The sequence below is a fragment of the Vigna unguiculata genome, chromosome 1, assembly GCF_037176805.1.
Source record: "Vigna unguiculata cultivar grain cowpea cultivar isolate G323 ecotype 2 chromosome 1, ASM3717680v1, whole genome shotgun sequence".
In the NCBI taxonomy this organism is placed as follows: domain Eukaryota; kingdom Viridiplantae; phylum Streptophyta; class Magnoliopsida; order Fabales; family Fabaceae; genus Vigna; species Vigna unguiculata.
In genome coordinates this window covers 4,879,744-4,897,502 of record NC_140792.1, presented here as the reverse complement: position 1 = coordinate 4,897,502, position 17,759 = coordinate 4,879,744, and the positions used below count along the sequence as shown (strand labels likewise).

The 17,759-nt window shown below is 33.2% G+C and overlaps 2 protein-coding genes across 2 annotated transcripts; both read right to left on the bottom strand.

The window, feature by feature from the left end:
• Positions 1 to 1,038, bottom strand: LOC114165482 (N-terminal acetyltransferase A complex catalytic subunit NAA10-like). Its single transcript, XM_028050113.2, has 2 exons — positions 678 to 1,038; positions 1 to 464 (listed from the first exon to the last, which is right to left on the bottom strand). The coding sequence occupies exons 1-2, from the start codon at positions 975 to 977 to the stop codon at positions 189 to 191; spliced, it is 576 nt and encodes a 191-aa protein (XP_027905914.1). The 5' UTR covers positions 978 to 1,038; the 3' UTR covers positions 1 to 188.
• Positions 1,039 to 2,170: 1,132 nt separating this feature from the next.
• LOC114186146 (F-box family protein with WD40/YVTN repeat doamin) lies at positions 2,171 to 14,287 on the bottom strand. The gene is made up of 9 exons (XM_028074209.2): positions 13,928 to 14,287; positions 13,639 to 13,821; positions 12,624 to 12,678; positions 11,546 to 11,644; positions 9,842 to 9,945; positions 5,241 to 5,330; positions 4,732 to 4,871; positions 3,315 to 3,399; positions 2,171 to 2,735 (listed from the first exon to the last, which is right to left on the bottom strand). The coding sequence occupies exons 1-9, from the start codon at positions 14,113 to 14,115 to the stop codon at positions 2,366 to 2,368; spliced, it is 1,314 nt and encodes a 437-aa protein (XP_027930010.1). The 5' UTR covers positions 14,116 to 14,287; the 3' UTR covers positions 2,171 to 2,365.
• Between the last annotated feature and the right edge of the window lie 3,472 nt (positions 14,288 to 17,759).

Below are 17,759 nucleotides of genomic sequence, written 5' to 3'. Positions count from 1 at the left end.
TCGCAGCAACCCTGTTATTCATTCAGGCATCACGAAGCCAAAACCAAGACAGCAAACAAAAAATTGATATCAAAATGAGGCAACACAGCCCAATAAATCTACAACAAGTTTGCACAACACAATTCAACCACAGCCTAATACTTCAAACCAAAAGTCTCATTTCGTTCCACTACTTTTTAACCATTCAATCAAGTGGCTTTGGCATTCCCCTTGACCTCTCCGGAACAACACATGCCTCCATGTTCGTGATGGTGGTGGTGGTGATGGTGATGGTGGTGATGATGGTGCTGCTGATGCTGCTGCTTCCCCTTGAGCTGCTTCCTCATGTCATAAGCATCCTCTCCGTCCGCATAATACTTAGCCTCCACATCATGAATCTTGTACCCCAAGGTCTCCGTGTACAAATTGAAGGCCGCGCGGTTGCTCTTGCGCACGTGCAGGGACACGTACTCGGCACCAAACACCTGTGTGGGAGAATCCAATACAAGACCGAGAAAACAAATATATGTAAATATACTTAGCCTGATTCAAATTCGGTTCTATATTTTACAAAATCCAGAATTGGAACCCTAAATCCTAAATTTTATTCTCTCAATTTTTAATTACCAGTGATTTTAGTCCCTGAATATTTTGAGGCAATATAATTGATCTATTGAAAGATAGAAGAAGTGATGTACCTGCTCCATGGCGTTCTGTGCGGCGGTCATGAGTTTGGTGGCGAGACCGAGTTTGCGGTGGGTGCGGAGGACGGCGAGGGAGGTGATGTGGCCGTGGCAGTCGGTGGTTTCCTCCTCCATCTTGGCGAGGACGTAGCCGACGATGCGACCGTTGTAGTCCTCGGCGACGTAGAGAAGCTGAGGCCATGAGAGGATGTGATAGAAGTAATACTTCATCTGGTAGTTCTCAGGGAGGCAGAAGAGGTTGCACGCCTGCATCGCCAGAAGGTCCTTCACCGTCGCCTTCCTTATGCACACCATTTTCTTTCCCCTTTCCCTAACTCTCTTCGCTAGCTATCGCTTCTTTCACTAAGGTACCAACACTGCACCCAATAAATAAAATGATTAATGCTAATTTTGGATATCTTTTTTTTTTTTAGAGAAAATATTTTGTTTTGGATTTTAGTTTTACATTTTTATTTTATATAAATGTATTTTATTTTCAATTTCATCTTGTTACTTTTAAAACATCTTGTTCCGCTCAAGTTTCTCAAATATTTTTATTGTTAGAGTTATTTACTCTATAATTAAAAAACAACTAATAACAAAAATACAATGACAATTACATAATAAATAGTTAACGTTTTATGATTGGTTGTGTATTAGAGGATTGGGTTATTTGAATATTATGAATAAAATTGTGGAAGAAAAACTTAGACTGTAGTTACAATAGTAAAATAAAACACGCACCAAAATAATACAATTTTTTTATATATTTTAAAAATATAAACGCGATTGTAGGGGAAATTACATATATAGTTATAGATTCTGCAAATTTAGTTTCTTTATTTTCTGTCATGTATGAAATTTTTAATTTTTTACTGTGTAATTTTATTTATTTACTTTGTTAATTGTTTACTGTGTAGCTATCTCCATGCTTTTTTTTTTCTTCTGCAAAATGATGCATAGTTTAATTAGATTACAAAAAACACCCAAAAGTATAGTATAGGCTTTTTTTTTTAATAACTCATATCAAGCATCATTATGGTACACACAAAAATAATTTATTAAAAAAAGAAATAAAAAATATCAAAAACCAAACCAAACTCATGATGAAAAACTTACAGAATAAATTTCCTCAAAAAGAATTAAATAAAGGGGCTTTATACGTATTATGAAAAAACTCCACACTAATAACAAGAGATCAAACCACTTCATGTCTAATCTTTTATCGATCATAAAATTTGTAAGCTTAAAATGATTTCCTTTATGAAAAAATAAAAAATGTGAGATACCTCATCTATCTACCTTTAAGAGATCATGAGAACACCTTGAGAATAAGTAAAAACTTAACAAATCTAAAAATAATCACACTCCAACCACACACCTCTATAGCTACCAGCCAAGAGATCTTAATAGCTAAAATGATACCCATAAGAATAAAATTTATTGTTATTTTTTTTTATAAAACTCTTCCACGATAGAAATTCTATTTAGAGAACGGAGGCTCAAACTACCCGAAATTATGAACCAGAGCTTTATATGATGCACAAGAAGGCGATCATAGCTTAACAAAATTCACGGATTGTACAATGGTTATAATTCTTTAGAACGATAAACTTTTCTTCGTCACTCTAGCTCTTCGAAAAGATAATTATTATTTACAAACACTGTTCAGAAAATTAAATACTTACTTTTACAAAGAAATGTCAGCTTTCGAATTTCCATAATCTGATATCATTGGTATTGTGTGTGGTAACAATCTTCTTCATTCCAACAGCGAGGCATGTAATAGAAGGTCGATCGGTCCTAGGTACGAGGGGCTCAATATTTATGATGTTATCTTCGGGCAACCTCTGCCCTTTTCTTCTTTGAATGAAACCAGAAGGACTTTGAAATGTTGATAACAATCTATCACCCACAACAAAACAAGAAACAGTTTTGCCATCGTTCTGATTTAGCAATCTTAAGATGCCATCTATTCCACCAACGACTAATGTTGATGTGTCATTCTGCATGTGCTGTAGGGAGTATATAACATTAGGACTCACTCGGTTGCTCCACAACAGTTTCCTTGTTCTGCATGAAATGGACAAACAAGGTTGAGCATATGATTAAACAAAATAGAGAACACTTTGTCGTGATTAAACTGAAACGGGTCATTAGTGGCTTATGCTTGCAGTAGAAACAATTTCTGTTCCAGATAAAAAATGACTTGCTATCACTGCCCTCAACTAAGTTCGTGTTGTAGTTAATGTCCTAGGAACAAACGTTTTATTTTTCCCATTCTTACCTTGTCTGAGACATAAAAGTTCCAGCACTAATCAATAATGTAATGGAAATACGAAAATTCCAAATTTCTGGGAATGAAACAACTCATTAGAGCCAGAGAAGATATAATGTGCTTCATTACAGCAGTCTTAATTTCTTTAGGAGTTTCCTACCCTTTTAGGATGTTCATAAACGTTATATCAGCTTCAGATAATTTTTTTAGTAAGTCATTACTTTGTCTATTTAATTCCCTCTAACAAAGAAGACTAAAGCTGTTCTCAAACAAATTCATATAATCAATATACTTTTTGTTGTAGCAGCGTGTAACACCTGTAGTGCACGAATGCACCTTAGGAGCAACCTTTATTACACTATTGCGGTATTTACCTAAGGTCCCAACAATATGCACGTCCAACAGCTGATCCTGCGAACAGTAGCTGAGAGGAGGGATTGAAGCACATGGTCCTTATGCCTGTGAGAGAAAAATCGAATCAGACTAGAAATGTATAGTGCTTTTATAATATTGGCTACAACTAATCACGGCACTCCATAGCATACAAAAATAATATCCTCAATATATAAAGATCAACAAAATATTTCACCAAATAAAACTGGTCCACCAAAAAAGAGCATTATAAACTTCAACTAAAGTACCATTGGTCCATAAGTACTGGAGTGTACCAATAGAACCATGTTAGAATGGAAGTGCTAACCATGCACCTGAAAAAGTAAGGAGAAGTCTTTTTTTTTTTTTCAAGATTAAATGCTGAAGAAAAAAAAAACCATGGGATTGACTATGTGTGAAACCATTTGGTTCAAACAGTTGCTAAAAGAACTCAAATTTGTGAAGATTACAAAAGTCACAAAATGTGATATTCAAGCTCCTTGCATATCTCCATGGATCCACTGTTTTATATGAGCACCAAACACACTAAAATAGATTATCATTTCATCAGGGAGATCTTATCTATATAGGTATCATCACTTGCTTAGTAAAACAAATGACGAGTTAGGATATGTTTTCACCAAGTCTTTGAGAAAGGTCCTTGGACGAATTAGATATACAATAATACAACAAACTTGGTGCACATTTCCTATTTGCTCTAGCTTGAAAGGGGGGTGTTTAATTAAAGTAATTTTTGCAATTCATTTTATATATATAGTAAGGATGACAAAGTAGACCATACCTTCGGAGCTGGTCTAATAGCCTGCCACAATTTGGCAAGACAGGTTGGTACTTTGGCTGGAGTCAGCTCTCTTTGACTCGCCTCGCCAACCCTTCTTTTTAAATTAAAACTTAAAATGAAAAAATAGTTTAAAAAATTAACACTTTTTTGTATTATTTGAAAGGATACACATATGCTATAATATTGTAAATTAACATTTGTAACTTAAGTTTCCATTATTAAATATAATAGAGTAATTTAACGTGTAAAAGTAATAGTCCTTTTAATTTATCCAATTAGAGACATAAAATAACCAATTAAGGACTCAAAATATTTAAATAACTAAGTGTGCTTTAAAATATTATATATATATATATATATATATATATTATAATAAAAAATTAAATTATAAAAAAATGGCTGTGGATCAAGATTTTTCAGCCGGTAAAACCATGGTAGGTCAACTTCCCTTGTCCCAATTTTAGCGGATTAGGTCAAAACGGGCCAAGCTGGCCATTCTGCCACCCTTGCATAAAACAGCTAGTAAAATTTGAACACAGAATTCATCCATTGTCTCTCACTTTTCTCTTCCCCTGACTTTAACCAACAAATGCCAATTGAAAGGGATAAATTTTTACCTCTGGCATCACTTGTTCTAAGTGTTGCTACCTGCTGAACAGAGGATGGATCTGATATTCTTATACTCCCTGAGGTGGAGCCACTTACTATCAATCGATCTTCGTTCAAACATAAGCATGTTATCGGTAAAGGGTGCACTCTGCAGATACCAAGTTGTGCACATCATTAATGCTACATGACATCTTTAGGATACAAGCAATATAAATGAACCAACTTAAAAGAATGAGATTATTATTTTTGTTTTTGAATGGTATTATTTGTTCCAAGCCACCAAAAAAATGACTACACCATTCCTATTCAACCAATGTTGATGGGAACCCGGGTATTATGGGGTGCCTAAGTCCACATCAAGTAGTATGGAATACTCATTGAAGTATTTAAGTGATCATCCCCCCTTTAATAGCTAACTTGAGAGGGTGAATTTACCAAGTGCATGGATACATATCAAATATTAAATGTTGCTGACCAGTTTTGGACAGAAATCAACATAAGAAAATCTACAAAATACCTTATTATTTGAGAACATCTCCTACTGTACATGTCAAAAACACGAACAGCTCCATCATCACACCCAACCACAGCTTCTGGATCAACGTAGCTGAAAGCACAGAACAGAAGATAACTTTCAGATATGATATTTAAATAGCTTTTCGTCTTCTGTTGAATACTGATTATCTTCTGCTCTACAACTTTAATAAAGCTTCTTTTAAACCCTTGTCCTTCTTTCTTGCTGGTTTTGTAAATGGCCACCCTTGGTTGTGTTTAGTATGTTCTAGAACCTAGTTTCTCTATCTCTAGGACACCCACTATCACCACAAAGAAACTCAATGGTAAAAATTATTTATCATGGTCTGCCTCTATGGAACCTTGGTTCCTTAGTCAAGGATACCATGAACACCTAGAGAAAGAGGATAGCAGAGGATCAGCAAAGAGTGATGCTCAAGAAGAAGCTTGACTTCCAGGTTTGTGTTGTAGTGTGGCAATATGTAGAACCACAAACTTTAGGGATCTCAAAACCTTTAACACTTGTTCATTTTGGAAAAATAGAAAAATATTGCTAATGATAAACAACATCTATACAACTCAACTAAGAAAATAGCTCCTCTCTAATACACCAACATTGACATCACTACTCATCTAGCTCAAGTTCAGTCTGAAGTAGAAGAATTGAAAATGTTTTAGATGTTGATTCATTAGAAGGAATTAGACAAAGATTGACAAGCTATATAAAGCACTGATCCTATGAAGTTTGCATTCATATTTTGATCACATCACATCCACAACCAGACACTGCTGAGTCAAGAAACTCCCTCTTTTACTCAGTAAATTCTATGATTTTTCAGACTGTGACTATTAAATATATAGGGCGGATAGCAGGGATCGAACCTGCGTCTTTTCCTTGGCAAAGAGAAATTTTACCATTCGACTATATCCGCATTTTCATTGTACTTGATATAGTTTCTATTTGTATACAGATACACCTGATATTCTATTAGGGATAATTAAAAAGAAATGTACATAATAGGAATGGCAAAGTGGGTTGCAGCCTAGAGGCCGGCCTGCCAAAATCAAGGCAAACCGGGTTGAAAATTTAAACCTGCCAGCCCATTTTTGCCCAACTCACCTAACTGGCCAAATTGGCAGGAAAAACGGGCCAACCCACTGGCATTTTTTAAATTAAAAAATAAAATTAAAATAAAAAATAATTTAAAAGATTAGTTTTCCTATATTATATTTCTTTAAGAATGCAAATATACAATAGTATTATAACTTAAACCATTAAAACTTACAAATTGCGTTCTAATTATTAATTATAATAGAGTAAGTTAACATGTAATGTATATATAATGACTATTTTAATTTATCCAATTAAAAACATTAATTAATCAATTAAAAACTTAGAAATGCTTATAGGATTAAATATGCCTTTAATATATATTTATAAAAAAATCTATATATATAAAAACAAATTTTAAAAGTAAAATTAAAGAAAAAGAAAATATTGGCAGCTCGCCATCCTATCCTTTGGCAGGGCAGGTTACATACTATAGCCCAGACCGGGCCACAACAAGCCGAGCTAGCCCATTTTGTTACCCCTAACTAAGCATGTAAAAAGGGAAAGTTCAACCAAAGTGGTTGAATCCTATGCAATGATTTCTTCCTTAGGAAGAGGTTGTGGAAATCGAGGAGATAGTCTTAGTCACCCTCAATGTTCCTATTGAGATAAGATGGGCCATACTCAAGAAAATTGGTACTCTCTCCATGACTTTCTAGGAAATACAACAAATTTATCTGTCTAAAAAATTTAAATTTAAGGTCTCTCGAGGATTACTTCCCAGAATATACCAGAAAACCACAAATATTTCTTCTACTCTCAATGTTTCAACAACATATATTTCTTCATCAATTACTAATCAAAATCCATGGATTATTAACTCAGGTACTTCTGAATCTGATCACACAACTGCTAATGCTGCTTTATTTTCTTCCATGTCACCCCTTAAATTTTCTAACCTTATTACGTTAGCTAATGGGTCCAAAATTGCTTCCAAAGGAATTGACCAAGTTTCCTATTCTCATTCACAAAATTTAAATTTTGTTCTATATAATCCCTGACTGACCTTTTAATCTAATCTCTCAAATCAATTAAAAAACTCCTTAAATTGTTATGTAACATTCGATTTGATTCTTCTATCATTCAAGAACGTTGATCAAATGATTGGCATAGGACATGAATCCCAAGGTCTATATTATTTTGCAGCACAACCATTTGTATCTTGCGTTTCTGTTTTGCCCCCTAAGCTTTTTCATGATCAATTGATCACCCCAATTTGTCAAAGTTAAAAATTTTGGTTCCAAGTCTCCAGAAATTGGAAATGTTAGATAGTGAGTCATGTCACTTGGGAAAATATGTTAGGTCTCCTCTCCAAAACAAACTGAAAAGGATGTAACTGAACTTTTGCTACCAATTCAAATATATTGGGTCCAAGTCATGTTTCATGGTTTAGTTGAATATATTTTGTTTCTTTTATTGATGAATATCCACAATGTAGTTGGGTATACTTTTAATTAAAGATAGATCTAAACTTGTCTATTTTTATGTCTTTCTTCAATAAAATCAAGAACTAGTTTGGGAAACAATTAAAACTTTTTGAAGTGATAATGCCAAAGAATTTTTATCCTCGAATTGTCATCCTCCTTATCTTCACATGACATTTCACATCAACCTACGTGTTCTCGTACACTTCAACAAAACGGAATATCTAAAATAAAATCAGACATTTGATGAAAACTGTAAACACCCTAATCTTTAATGCAAATGTTCCTACATACTATTGGGGTGATACCATGCTCACTACATGTATTTTAATAAATAGAATGTCCTCTTCACTTGAAAATCAAATTTCTCACTCCATCATTTTTCCAAATGAACGGCTGTCCACTTGAAAATCAATGTCTTTGGGTGTACATGTTTTCTTCATGATGTTTCACTAGAATTGGAAAAGTTGTTTGTTAGAACTATTAAATGTATTTTCTTAGGATAAACTAGAAGACACTCCCACGGAATGGATCCTAATGTCAAATTACTACCCAATCAAGGGAGCCCTTATCAGGTCCTAGAAAATATAGGACGTTGGTTGGCAAACTAAACTATCTCCCATTCATTCATCCATATACTTCTTTTGTTGTGAGCATGGTGAGACAATTCTTGAACACTCCTTGCCAAGACCAATCAGGTGCATTCCATCAAATATTGAAGTATACTAAAAGTGTTCTAGGAAAGGATGATAGAAAAATCAATCCAAAATAGAAACAGAAAAGAATAATGTAGTATTTGGAAACTGTATTATTGAATACGTGAAATGAGCACACAAGGCTCAACTCGGTATACTATCTTTTCCAAGTCTATGACTCCTCCAGAGAGACAGCTCTCTTACCCTATTCCATAACAAACTCTCCGTGCTTCCTTCTCTTTCCTCCCCTCTCAAATACCTGAATTCCCACTAATTCAAGATCCCTTGCCACGTCACTACCCTCTTAAATAATTACTATTCTTTGGGCCTGCTTTCTTTTTTCTAGAATAAACCTTCCCAACTTTGGGCCTTACACTAACATGGTCTTCTCCACTACCTTTTTTCCGTTGTATTGTATCAGCCCATCCTCAAGTATTTTATCAGAAAGGGTCTTATTTACAAAGTCAAGGGACAAGCTCAGATAGTTGGATACTTAGATACCAACTGGTCTAGTTCAGCCAGTGATAGGTGATCCACTTTTGCGTAATTGGGGATTGATAAGAGGAAATTTAGTATCTTAGAAAGCTTAAGTAGAAGAATACAAGTCTATGTCTTTAGTAACTCGTGGTTTCTTATGTTATGGATAAAACAACCACTTATAGAACTCAATTTTGGAGGGGTTACAACAATGGTATCGATCTATGATACTCAAGCAACTTTACATATTGCCTCTAATCCAATATTACATGAGAGGAGTTGAGGTTGATCATCAATTCATCAGGGAGAAGACTGAGTCAGGATTTATGATGCAAACTCTGTCAACTCTACTGACCAGTTAACAAATGTCTTCACCTAATCTGTGAGGGGACCAAGAATAGGCTACATACGCAAAAAGCTTGGTACATGATTTATATGTTTTAGCTTGAGAGAGTGTTAAGAATCAGATTAACATATTTTGTTTATTATAATAGTCATGTAATCCTTACATTAGAGGAAACAAAATATCCTCTATTCATGCATAATAAATATAGCGAGTCTGTATAAGCTCATCCATTGAATATTCAGACACAGTATTCAATCCAATTTTTCTGTGTTGTCGATTTCAACAGAATCTATTTCTATTACTAGGATCAATGTCTAGGATAGCTAAAGAGGCAGACTCACGTACAGTGGCTTATCATTATCCAAGAGAGTTACATACCCTAATTAGTTCTCTTAAACATAATTCAACCTGATTCTGACTGACTATAACAAAGATCCTATTGAGTGCTTAATTCAGGCAATTCACCACATATTATTATTCAACTAAATAGATTCCCAACTTACTACTCCACACAAAAAGATAAGAATTGAAAAAGAGTGTTGTTTAGTTTACCGCATGCATGAACCTTTTACAAATTTGCCTTCAAGTGAAGGAAATATGCTTCTTTTTCCATTCCGCCGCCATATGCATAAATGACTACCAATTAGACCAACAATCTGAAAATAAATTTTTGGAGTTCAGGAACCATAAAGGATACATTCTTACACAAGTCAGCAACTTCAAGAAACTTAAATTGACCCCAGCACTTTTTAGGCAAATTAACAGTATAAATTAAAAGATGTAGCAAAAATAAAATAACACTGGCCTTCAGATGATTTGCAGTACAACTAAATTACATAGAAAATTTCAAACAAATACAGGACACAACATTCATGCAGGTGATAACTCTAGCATTGAGTGTTTGACCTAGATTAGACAAAGGACTGGAGCCCAATCAGCCCAGACAAGCTCTACAGAGTGTACTGGGATGTTAGTAGCAAGAGGTCCCAAGTTGGATGTTGTACCCCTGGCTGAGCCGATCTTTACTCGGTCTAATCAGCCGAACTTTTCGCAACGCGTCAGCTAGAAGGCTCGCTCTTGACCTGTCTGCCACGTCGAGAAACCGAAATACTCGGTATATTCGGGAAAGCTGACCACTACCTCCTAAATCCTTGGTAACTTACCCTCCACGATGTTCAGGGAAACTGGACCACGACCAGGGGCGACAAGGATATAAAAAGGGAAAAAGGGGGCCCAGGGAAAAAACAAGAAACCAGTGGAGAAAACACAGACTCTGTTCAAGGAGGACTCGAGGCAATCCGATAAGGTCTCCTTCCCCCCCCCCCCCCCCCCCCCCCCCCCAGAACAGATGTGTAGGACTTTAGTGTGAGGATTATAAAGACCTGGGCTCTCCCACTATATAGCTAGCTTTTGTAAAGCAATTCTCTCAAGATTATTATGAATTAGATGATTGGTATCAGGGCATTATAGTTGAAGAAATTACCAAAGTATGTATTTGTATAAAGTTTACAAGACTCATATCTACTGAAGAAAGACCAAAACTGCATTCAGATCAATAGAAATAAAAGAATAATAGAGTAGTTAAGTAATCCTGTTTTATAGTTACTTTTCTGTTATAGTTTCAGTTACGACACAGTTACTTTACTGTTACAGTTTCAGTTGTACAGTTACTTTCTTAGAAATTCTAATGATTTGTTATCTGCTGAGTGACAAGTTCGTAGTAGCTTGCAGTGCAAGTATTACTGGACTATAAATAGCTTCATCTCTCTTGTATAAATTTAGTTAAACAAGAAACTTCTTCATCTTGTCACTCTCACCCCCTTTTCTATCCACTATGAACTCTATTAAAGGGAAACAAATCTGAGCAGTTTGAGAGTGCTGATCTCCCAGAACAAGAGTTCAACCCAATTTCTTCTTATCTTCCTCTACCAGCAGACTTCACTGTTTACAGTTCCTCCCAACTGCATCAGGTGTCATGATGTCACACTCCACAGCCAAGACAGAGTTAGTTGCCTATTCTCCCTCCCAAGTTCTGATTGGGTATTCTTCCTTCTCCTTGTACATCACTGAAGTCTTACATATGAAGGATATGATAACTAATGAAATAAGTTGATTAAATTTCATAGTAACGCTTTTCATTCCCAATAAAGAAAAATATTTAAAACAGGTGGTATCATATGATTTACTGATACAATGAAATTCCTTATATGTGCTCTGGAAAGTTAAATCGATAAAGCATTCATTCAATTCATTCACCTTGCTCTCATCAAAATCAAAGTCAATTAAAGGGAACGTATCTGGGATTGAGTGTTCTTCTATGCACTTTTGGCTGTCTAATGACCAGAGACGAATAACCTGTCATAATGCCATGGAAATAATTAGTACAAGGCCTAATGTAGTCAGAAACTATATCATACTATTTGTAATAAGACTCACACTAAGCAGAAAAAGCTCTTATATTTATAGAATACAAATCAACTAAATTGTTACTTCAGAAATGACCAGATAATTTCATAATGATGTCAATCAAATTGAAGAACAATTGATAGTTGATTGCCTTGTGATACGTACCCAAGCACTTAGAGAAGTCACCCTTAAAATCTAGACCAAGAACTTACTCCATTGAGAATCTCATATACTACTCAATATGGGGTTTAGAAACCTATAATATCATAGCACAACCCCAAAGACTTAATGTCTCGTACTCACTCTACAACACTTCATTTGGTAACACTTCATGCCAGATAATCTTTTATGGTATATAAATAATATGTAGTGAACAAATAAAAAAAAAAAGAATGAAAAAGAATGTCAATTTCCTCAATAGTCAGAACCCTCCATAGGTAGCCCTTTTCAAGACTTTGACAACCAACTCCGATACCAATCTATAAGTACCCAAGCCCTTGGGAAAGAACCAAACACTTAAATACTCCACTGAGGATCCCATACTATTCAACGGGGATTTAGGCACCCCAAAATACTCAAGTCCCAATCCCTTTATAACATTGTCAATTTGTTGCGATATATATAAAATACAAGTTCCTCAATCAATGTGAGATCTTCATATATTTGTCTTGTAAATGGTGGAGATGTATATTGATGTACTGTTATTCATAACAACCAAATTATCAACTTACTAATTGTAAATTTGTACTTTGTATGAGACATGCAAGTCTCAAAAAGTTGAGACACAAAAACAGTTATAATCCACGTTCAAGAAGTTGGTAATCTCTGGAACAGACAGTAAACATTTTGTGCTATGCCAGCAGCTTAGGGAATGAAACCTTTTGAGAATCAGAAATTGGAAATATAGAAGATAAAATGCCACCCATACCTTATCACCCACGCCAGTACCTAGCACGCCCATTTTCATTCGGCACTGAGCAACCCTGAATTGAAAGGTAGGTATTGGCAATCAATATAAATCTTGCATGTTAACTTGGTGAGCAGTTATAACTCAGACACAAACAAAAGGGCATGCTATAATGCACTGAATATAGATTAGTCAACTTATGCCCAAAGATTCATCAATACTTATGGAAGCCGTGATGGTTGCAGCAGACATATTGAGAGCATGGGACTAATGCTACTAGAGAAGGGAAGGAAAAATTATGGGAGTAAAAATTCTTTACTTACCAAGAAACTCAGAAGAATCATGCAAAATTATATCCTAGCATTAACATTCACTTCAATAAAATTTTAAAAGTGCTTCAAGTTTTCTATTTTGAAAAACATGAATAATTGTCAAAAAAATGTTAAAGTTCTATTTATGGATTACTAAATGAAAGCCATGCACTTACGACAACAAAATAGGGCCTCATTTGGACTTGGCCAATAAACAGATCCACACTAATAAACCATCCATTCCCAAATACCTCATTCGATTCAACGACTTACTATCATGTGAAAAAGCACCATCTAATGACTAATGCCTCCCAAATGAATATTGAACCCAATGTTACAAATATTATTCCAATGGCAGATTCCAGAACGTTTCATGATGTTGAAATGACACACATCATAATGTCTGGACTTGCTCCTTTTATGCAAACAACGTGCAAATGTAAATTTGTGAAACTATGTTAAGAGCACAAAGCTGTTAGAAATTTGTTTTGCTCTATATAAAGAAAATCTACATACTCTCATCATAACTTTCCAAATCAAGCAATTACACAATAGTTTATTCTCTGAAAGTCCTCTCTCACTCTGGATATCTATGACCTTTGGCAACATCGATCAGGTGTCACTTGCATCTCTTCACAATTTTGTGATAACGTCACGAAATCAATTGTTATGTTAAATAAAGAGATTGAAAACATTACTAAAGTGCAAAAGGGAAGATTAGGTACGTAGTTGAATGACCCTTCCACTGATCAACGTAAATGCCACCACGTAGAAGAGCCAATCTATGCTGCTCCATAGCTATCTCTCCTAAAATCACCCTCAAGGGCTTTCCGGTAAATTCAGAAGACGAATTCTTCACGTTCCTCTCACAAAACTCTCGCAGCGACCGGGTCTCGATGATGGCGTTCCTTCAAGAATACGCACGCTCGAATTTCAGTAAAGCACGTGCGAATTGAGGATAATTTGATTGAAATTGATTGTATAAAAAACAAAGAGTGGAAGTTGGCGAGGTACCATAGTTTGCAAACGAGGGAGCAGCGAACGAGGTCGAACATGTCGAGGAGAGCGAAAATGGTGCACACGATGTCGGGGTCTAGAGACAGTATGTTGGTCGGAGTTTTCCGCCGTTTATATATTTGGTCGGCGGTGGTCGGAGAAGGACCGTTCTTCGCCGCCGTGAAACTCCGTTGATGTTTGTTCATTTTTAAAAGAAGGGAATCAAAATCACAGTGACAAGGAGCAAATGGTGAAGGAAGAATTGGAAGAGAAGAACGAGACCAAAAGGTGACCTTAAAAAAAATGGGCGGATACGTGTACCCACACCACTCCCACCACTCCAATACGAGTCACTGTTAGGGGTGGAAAATGGGGGCAAAGGCCGATTGAAATTTTCAATCTATCAAAATCATTCACAGGCTAAAAGTGGGCCAGTGACCCGATTTTTATTTTTATTTTTTTTAAATTAAAAATTAAAATAATTTAGGGAATTCTATTGTTTATATTGTATTTTTTTTAAATATAAATATTTAAATAATATTGTAATTTCAATTATCAATACTAACGATTAATTATTAATTATAATAGATTATATTTTAAGTAAATATAATAATTATTTTAATTTATCCAATTAAAAACATTAATTAATTAAAAATTTAAAAAATATTTATATTATTAAATATACTTTTAATAATTATTTATATGTATATATATAAACAAATTTTAAAAATAAAAATTTTAACAAATACATAAATAATTAAAAAAGAAAAAGTGGTTGATGAGTCCTTCGGTCGATTACATTTTTTACCACCTTTAATCATTGTGTATATCTTGGCATTAACAAAATTTTGGTAAATTGAAACAATGTGGTGGCAAAGGGTAAAAAGGTAATTGGAGTTGGATTGAATTTTCTAAAAGAGTATCGAGATTGTTCAAGATTAGAGATAGCAAATAAACTTGTTTTTGTGGGTATTGTCCGAACTCGTCCTCGTATTGACGGGAAATTTCTGCATTGATTGGGTATAGAGAATTCCCAACTTTTTCAATTGGGTATGGAGAATCTCCGACTTTTACAATTAGGTATGGGGATGGGTATGGGAATGTACATATCCTGCCATAATACCCGTCCTCGCCATATATTCATCTCCGTTTAAATTATTGAAATATTCATAATTAATTAAGTAACTATATATATATATATATATATATATATATTTCTTCTAATTATTTGGTTTGTCATAAAACACATTCGCATCTTCAATATATTTTTCATCTTATCATAACCTTTATGTGATTATGTTAAGATGATATATGTGAATTAAAAAAAAAATTATGTCTCACATTTGAATATTTTTATTATTTTTTAATACTTTTATTTATTTTATATTTTCCTTTCACATGAGAATGTTTAATACTCTGAATTTAAGTGTTTAATAACATAAACATTTCATTTACTAGGTAATATAAAAAAATATTTACTTATTATTATTAATTTTTGTTTCATTTGAAGAACTTTTGTTTAGCTAAAACAATTTTCGTTATTTCTCAATCATTGAGTATGTATGTTGATATTTGAAAAGTTTTCTTAGATGTCTAAGGTATTTTTCATCTTATCATGTCCTTAGTTATACATTTGTTTTCCTTTGTGTTATTTCTTTCAATAGTCTCTCAAATTGTTTCTAAGACACAAATTTGTTAATTTTTTTATATTTTTATTTATTGTTTATTTTCATCATGTACAATATTATTTCGATATATTTTATCTATTTATTTTTTATTTTCTAATTCATTATCAATCATGCTATATTTTTTTTACTATAATTGTATAAATAAATTTTATTTACTGCAATATAAAAATTTAAAAATTTAATGTAATTATCATGAATATTTTTTTATCACCATCCAACATACATTGAAGTTCAAAAGATATAAGATCTATGTTAAAATTTTATTATTATGTTTATTATTTGTTCTTTGTATCATTTTGATCAAGGATGTATTATAACTTTTATTAGTGTATAAAAAATAGATTTATTAGAATTTTAAAAATTGAAGTAAACAAACATTTAAAATATATTTTAATTTAAACATTTGTTTTCCTTTTATATTTTTAAATTTTATCAAATAGGTTTCATTAATGTTTGTAGTTTGCAAATTTAATAAATGTTTTGGTTTTCATAAAATTTTATTTGGTATTCTAATATAAAATGTAAACAATTATAATTTATTTCAAATTATTTGATATCGAAGAAACAATCATCCTCTAATATTGAATATTTGATAATATTATGTTTTTTTACCGTAATTTTTTATTATTTTATAAAAAATAATTAAAATTAATATTGGAGTAGTAAGAAAACGGGTGTGGGTATGGGTACAAGATTATACCCGTTACCCGGTGGAGATGGAAATGGGACAAAAGTTTGATACTCGTTGGCTTTGGGAATGAGGATAGATTTTTTCTAGTGGCGGAACTTGACCAAAACTTTTAGGGGACCAAATTATATTTGTTATATATAAATTATTTTTTTTAATTTAAAAAAATATTTTCTTACATCATTTTTTATTCAAAATATTCATTAACTTTTCAATCTTCTAGTAGTGCAATTTGATTTTAAAAATAATAAAGAAATGATGGTGAAAATTGAGATGGAAATAAAATGAGAGGAAGAGATGGAAACATGGAAGAGAAAAACCAAATAAAAAAATATAAAAAATTATAATAGAGAAAAAATATGATTTTGAAATTAAAAAAAAAATCCAAACTAAATTAATATAAATAAGATAATAATATACAAATAAAGTAATAATATATAAATAAAATAATTATATATAAATATTTTTTTTAAATATATAAAATAAAGTAAAATAAAAATCAATTAATGTAAATAAAATAATAATATATAAATATTATTTTTTAAATAACAAAAAATGCAAAAATAGAAATGGTTGGGGGAGCCCTGGCTCCCCTATGTCACAACCTTGTTCCGCCTTTGATTTTTTCTATGAGGATGGGTATGGGATAGCGAAACCCGTCCCCGTCCTGTCCCGTTGCCATCCCTATTTGAGATTCACTTAGAATTTCATCTGTTGTACGTGTACGAGCTTTCAACATGTAAAAGCTATGGGGAAAGTAAAAACTAAAATGAAAATTTGAAGGTTGTCTAGAATCCTAATGTCCACTCTAGTTCTTTCTCTATCAAAATTGTAGTCTTTGAGAGAGAAACGTGCAGTGTTAATGCCTCATTCACGGGAAAGGTGTAGGTTCCTCAATACAAAGTTGAGTAGTTCATAAATTGGTCTTGCCTATTAGGGCTCTTTGACACTTCAACTTTTGATATGTTGTGATATGTGCTTCCGATACATTTCAACTTTTGATATGTTGTTATATGTGCTTCCGATACTTTATCTCTTTCTCATTCACCTCCAATTCTATATTTGTTGAATTGTTATTATTGATTGAGTGTTTCTAGAACAATACTTTATTGTTGTATGGAAACATTTTTTTCAAAAATACCTTAGTTAAATTAGGTTATAAAGGTGGTTATGCAGCTTATAAAGATGGTTAATTGATCATGTGATATTGGACAAGTAGTTGGACTTGAATAACATAGTTTATAAAGCTTTGAATTCATATTTATTTAGTGGTTAACAATCATTGATATTTTGTTGAAAAATACTTTATTAGTTGTTGTCTTACATTCTAAGAAAACAATGTGCGTTAAGTCATTTCAAAAAGGTTGTTAAATAGGATATTGACTTTGTTAAATGAACATATACCTTTGGGGAACTAGTAACCACTTCAGCTTTGATAATGGAGATAGGAAAATTAAGAATTCCATATTTTATT

What these genes read in the sequence shown, in the direction of transcription:
- LOC114165482 (XM_028050113.2), bottom strand. Translation starts at nt 977, where the DNA reads ATGGTGTGCATAAGGAAGGCGACGGTGAAGGACCTTCTGGCGATGCAG. An exon ending in CACAGAACGCCATGGAGCAG is followed by an intron (nt 465 to 677) that starts GTACATCACTTC and finishes TCTCCCACACAG; the next exon opens with GTGTTTGGTGCCGAGTACGT.
- LOC114186146 (XM_028074209.2), bottom strand. Translation starts at nt 14,115, where the DNA reads ATGAACAAACATCAACGGAGTTTCACGGCGGCGAAGAACGGTCCTTCT. An exon ending in GTACTGGCGTGGGTGATAAG is followed by an intron (nt 11,645 to 12,623) that starts GTATGGGTGGCA and finishes GCATTATGACAG; the next exon opens with GTTATTCGTCTCTGGTCATT. An exon ending in TTGATTTTGATGAGAGCAAG is followed by an intron (nt 9,946 to 11,545) that starts GTGAATGAATTG and finishes ATTTATTTTCAG; the next exon opens with ATTGTTGGTCTAATTGGTAG.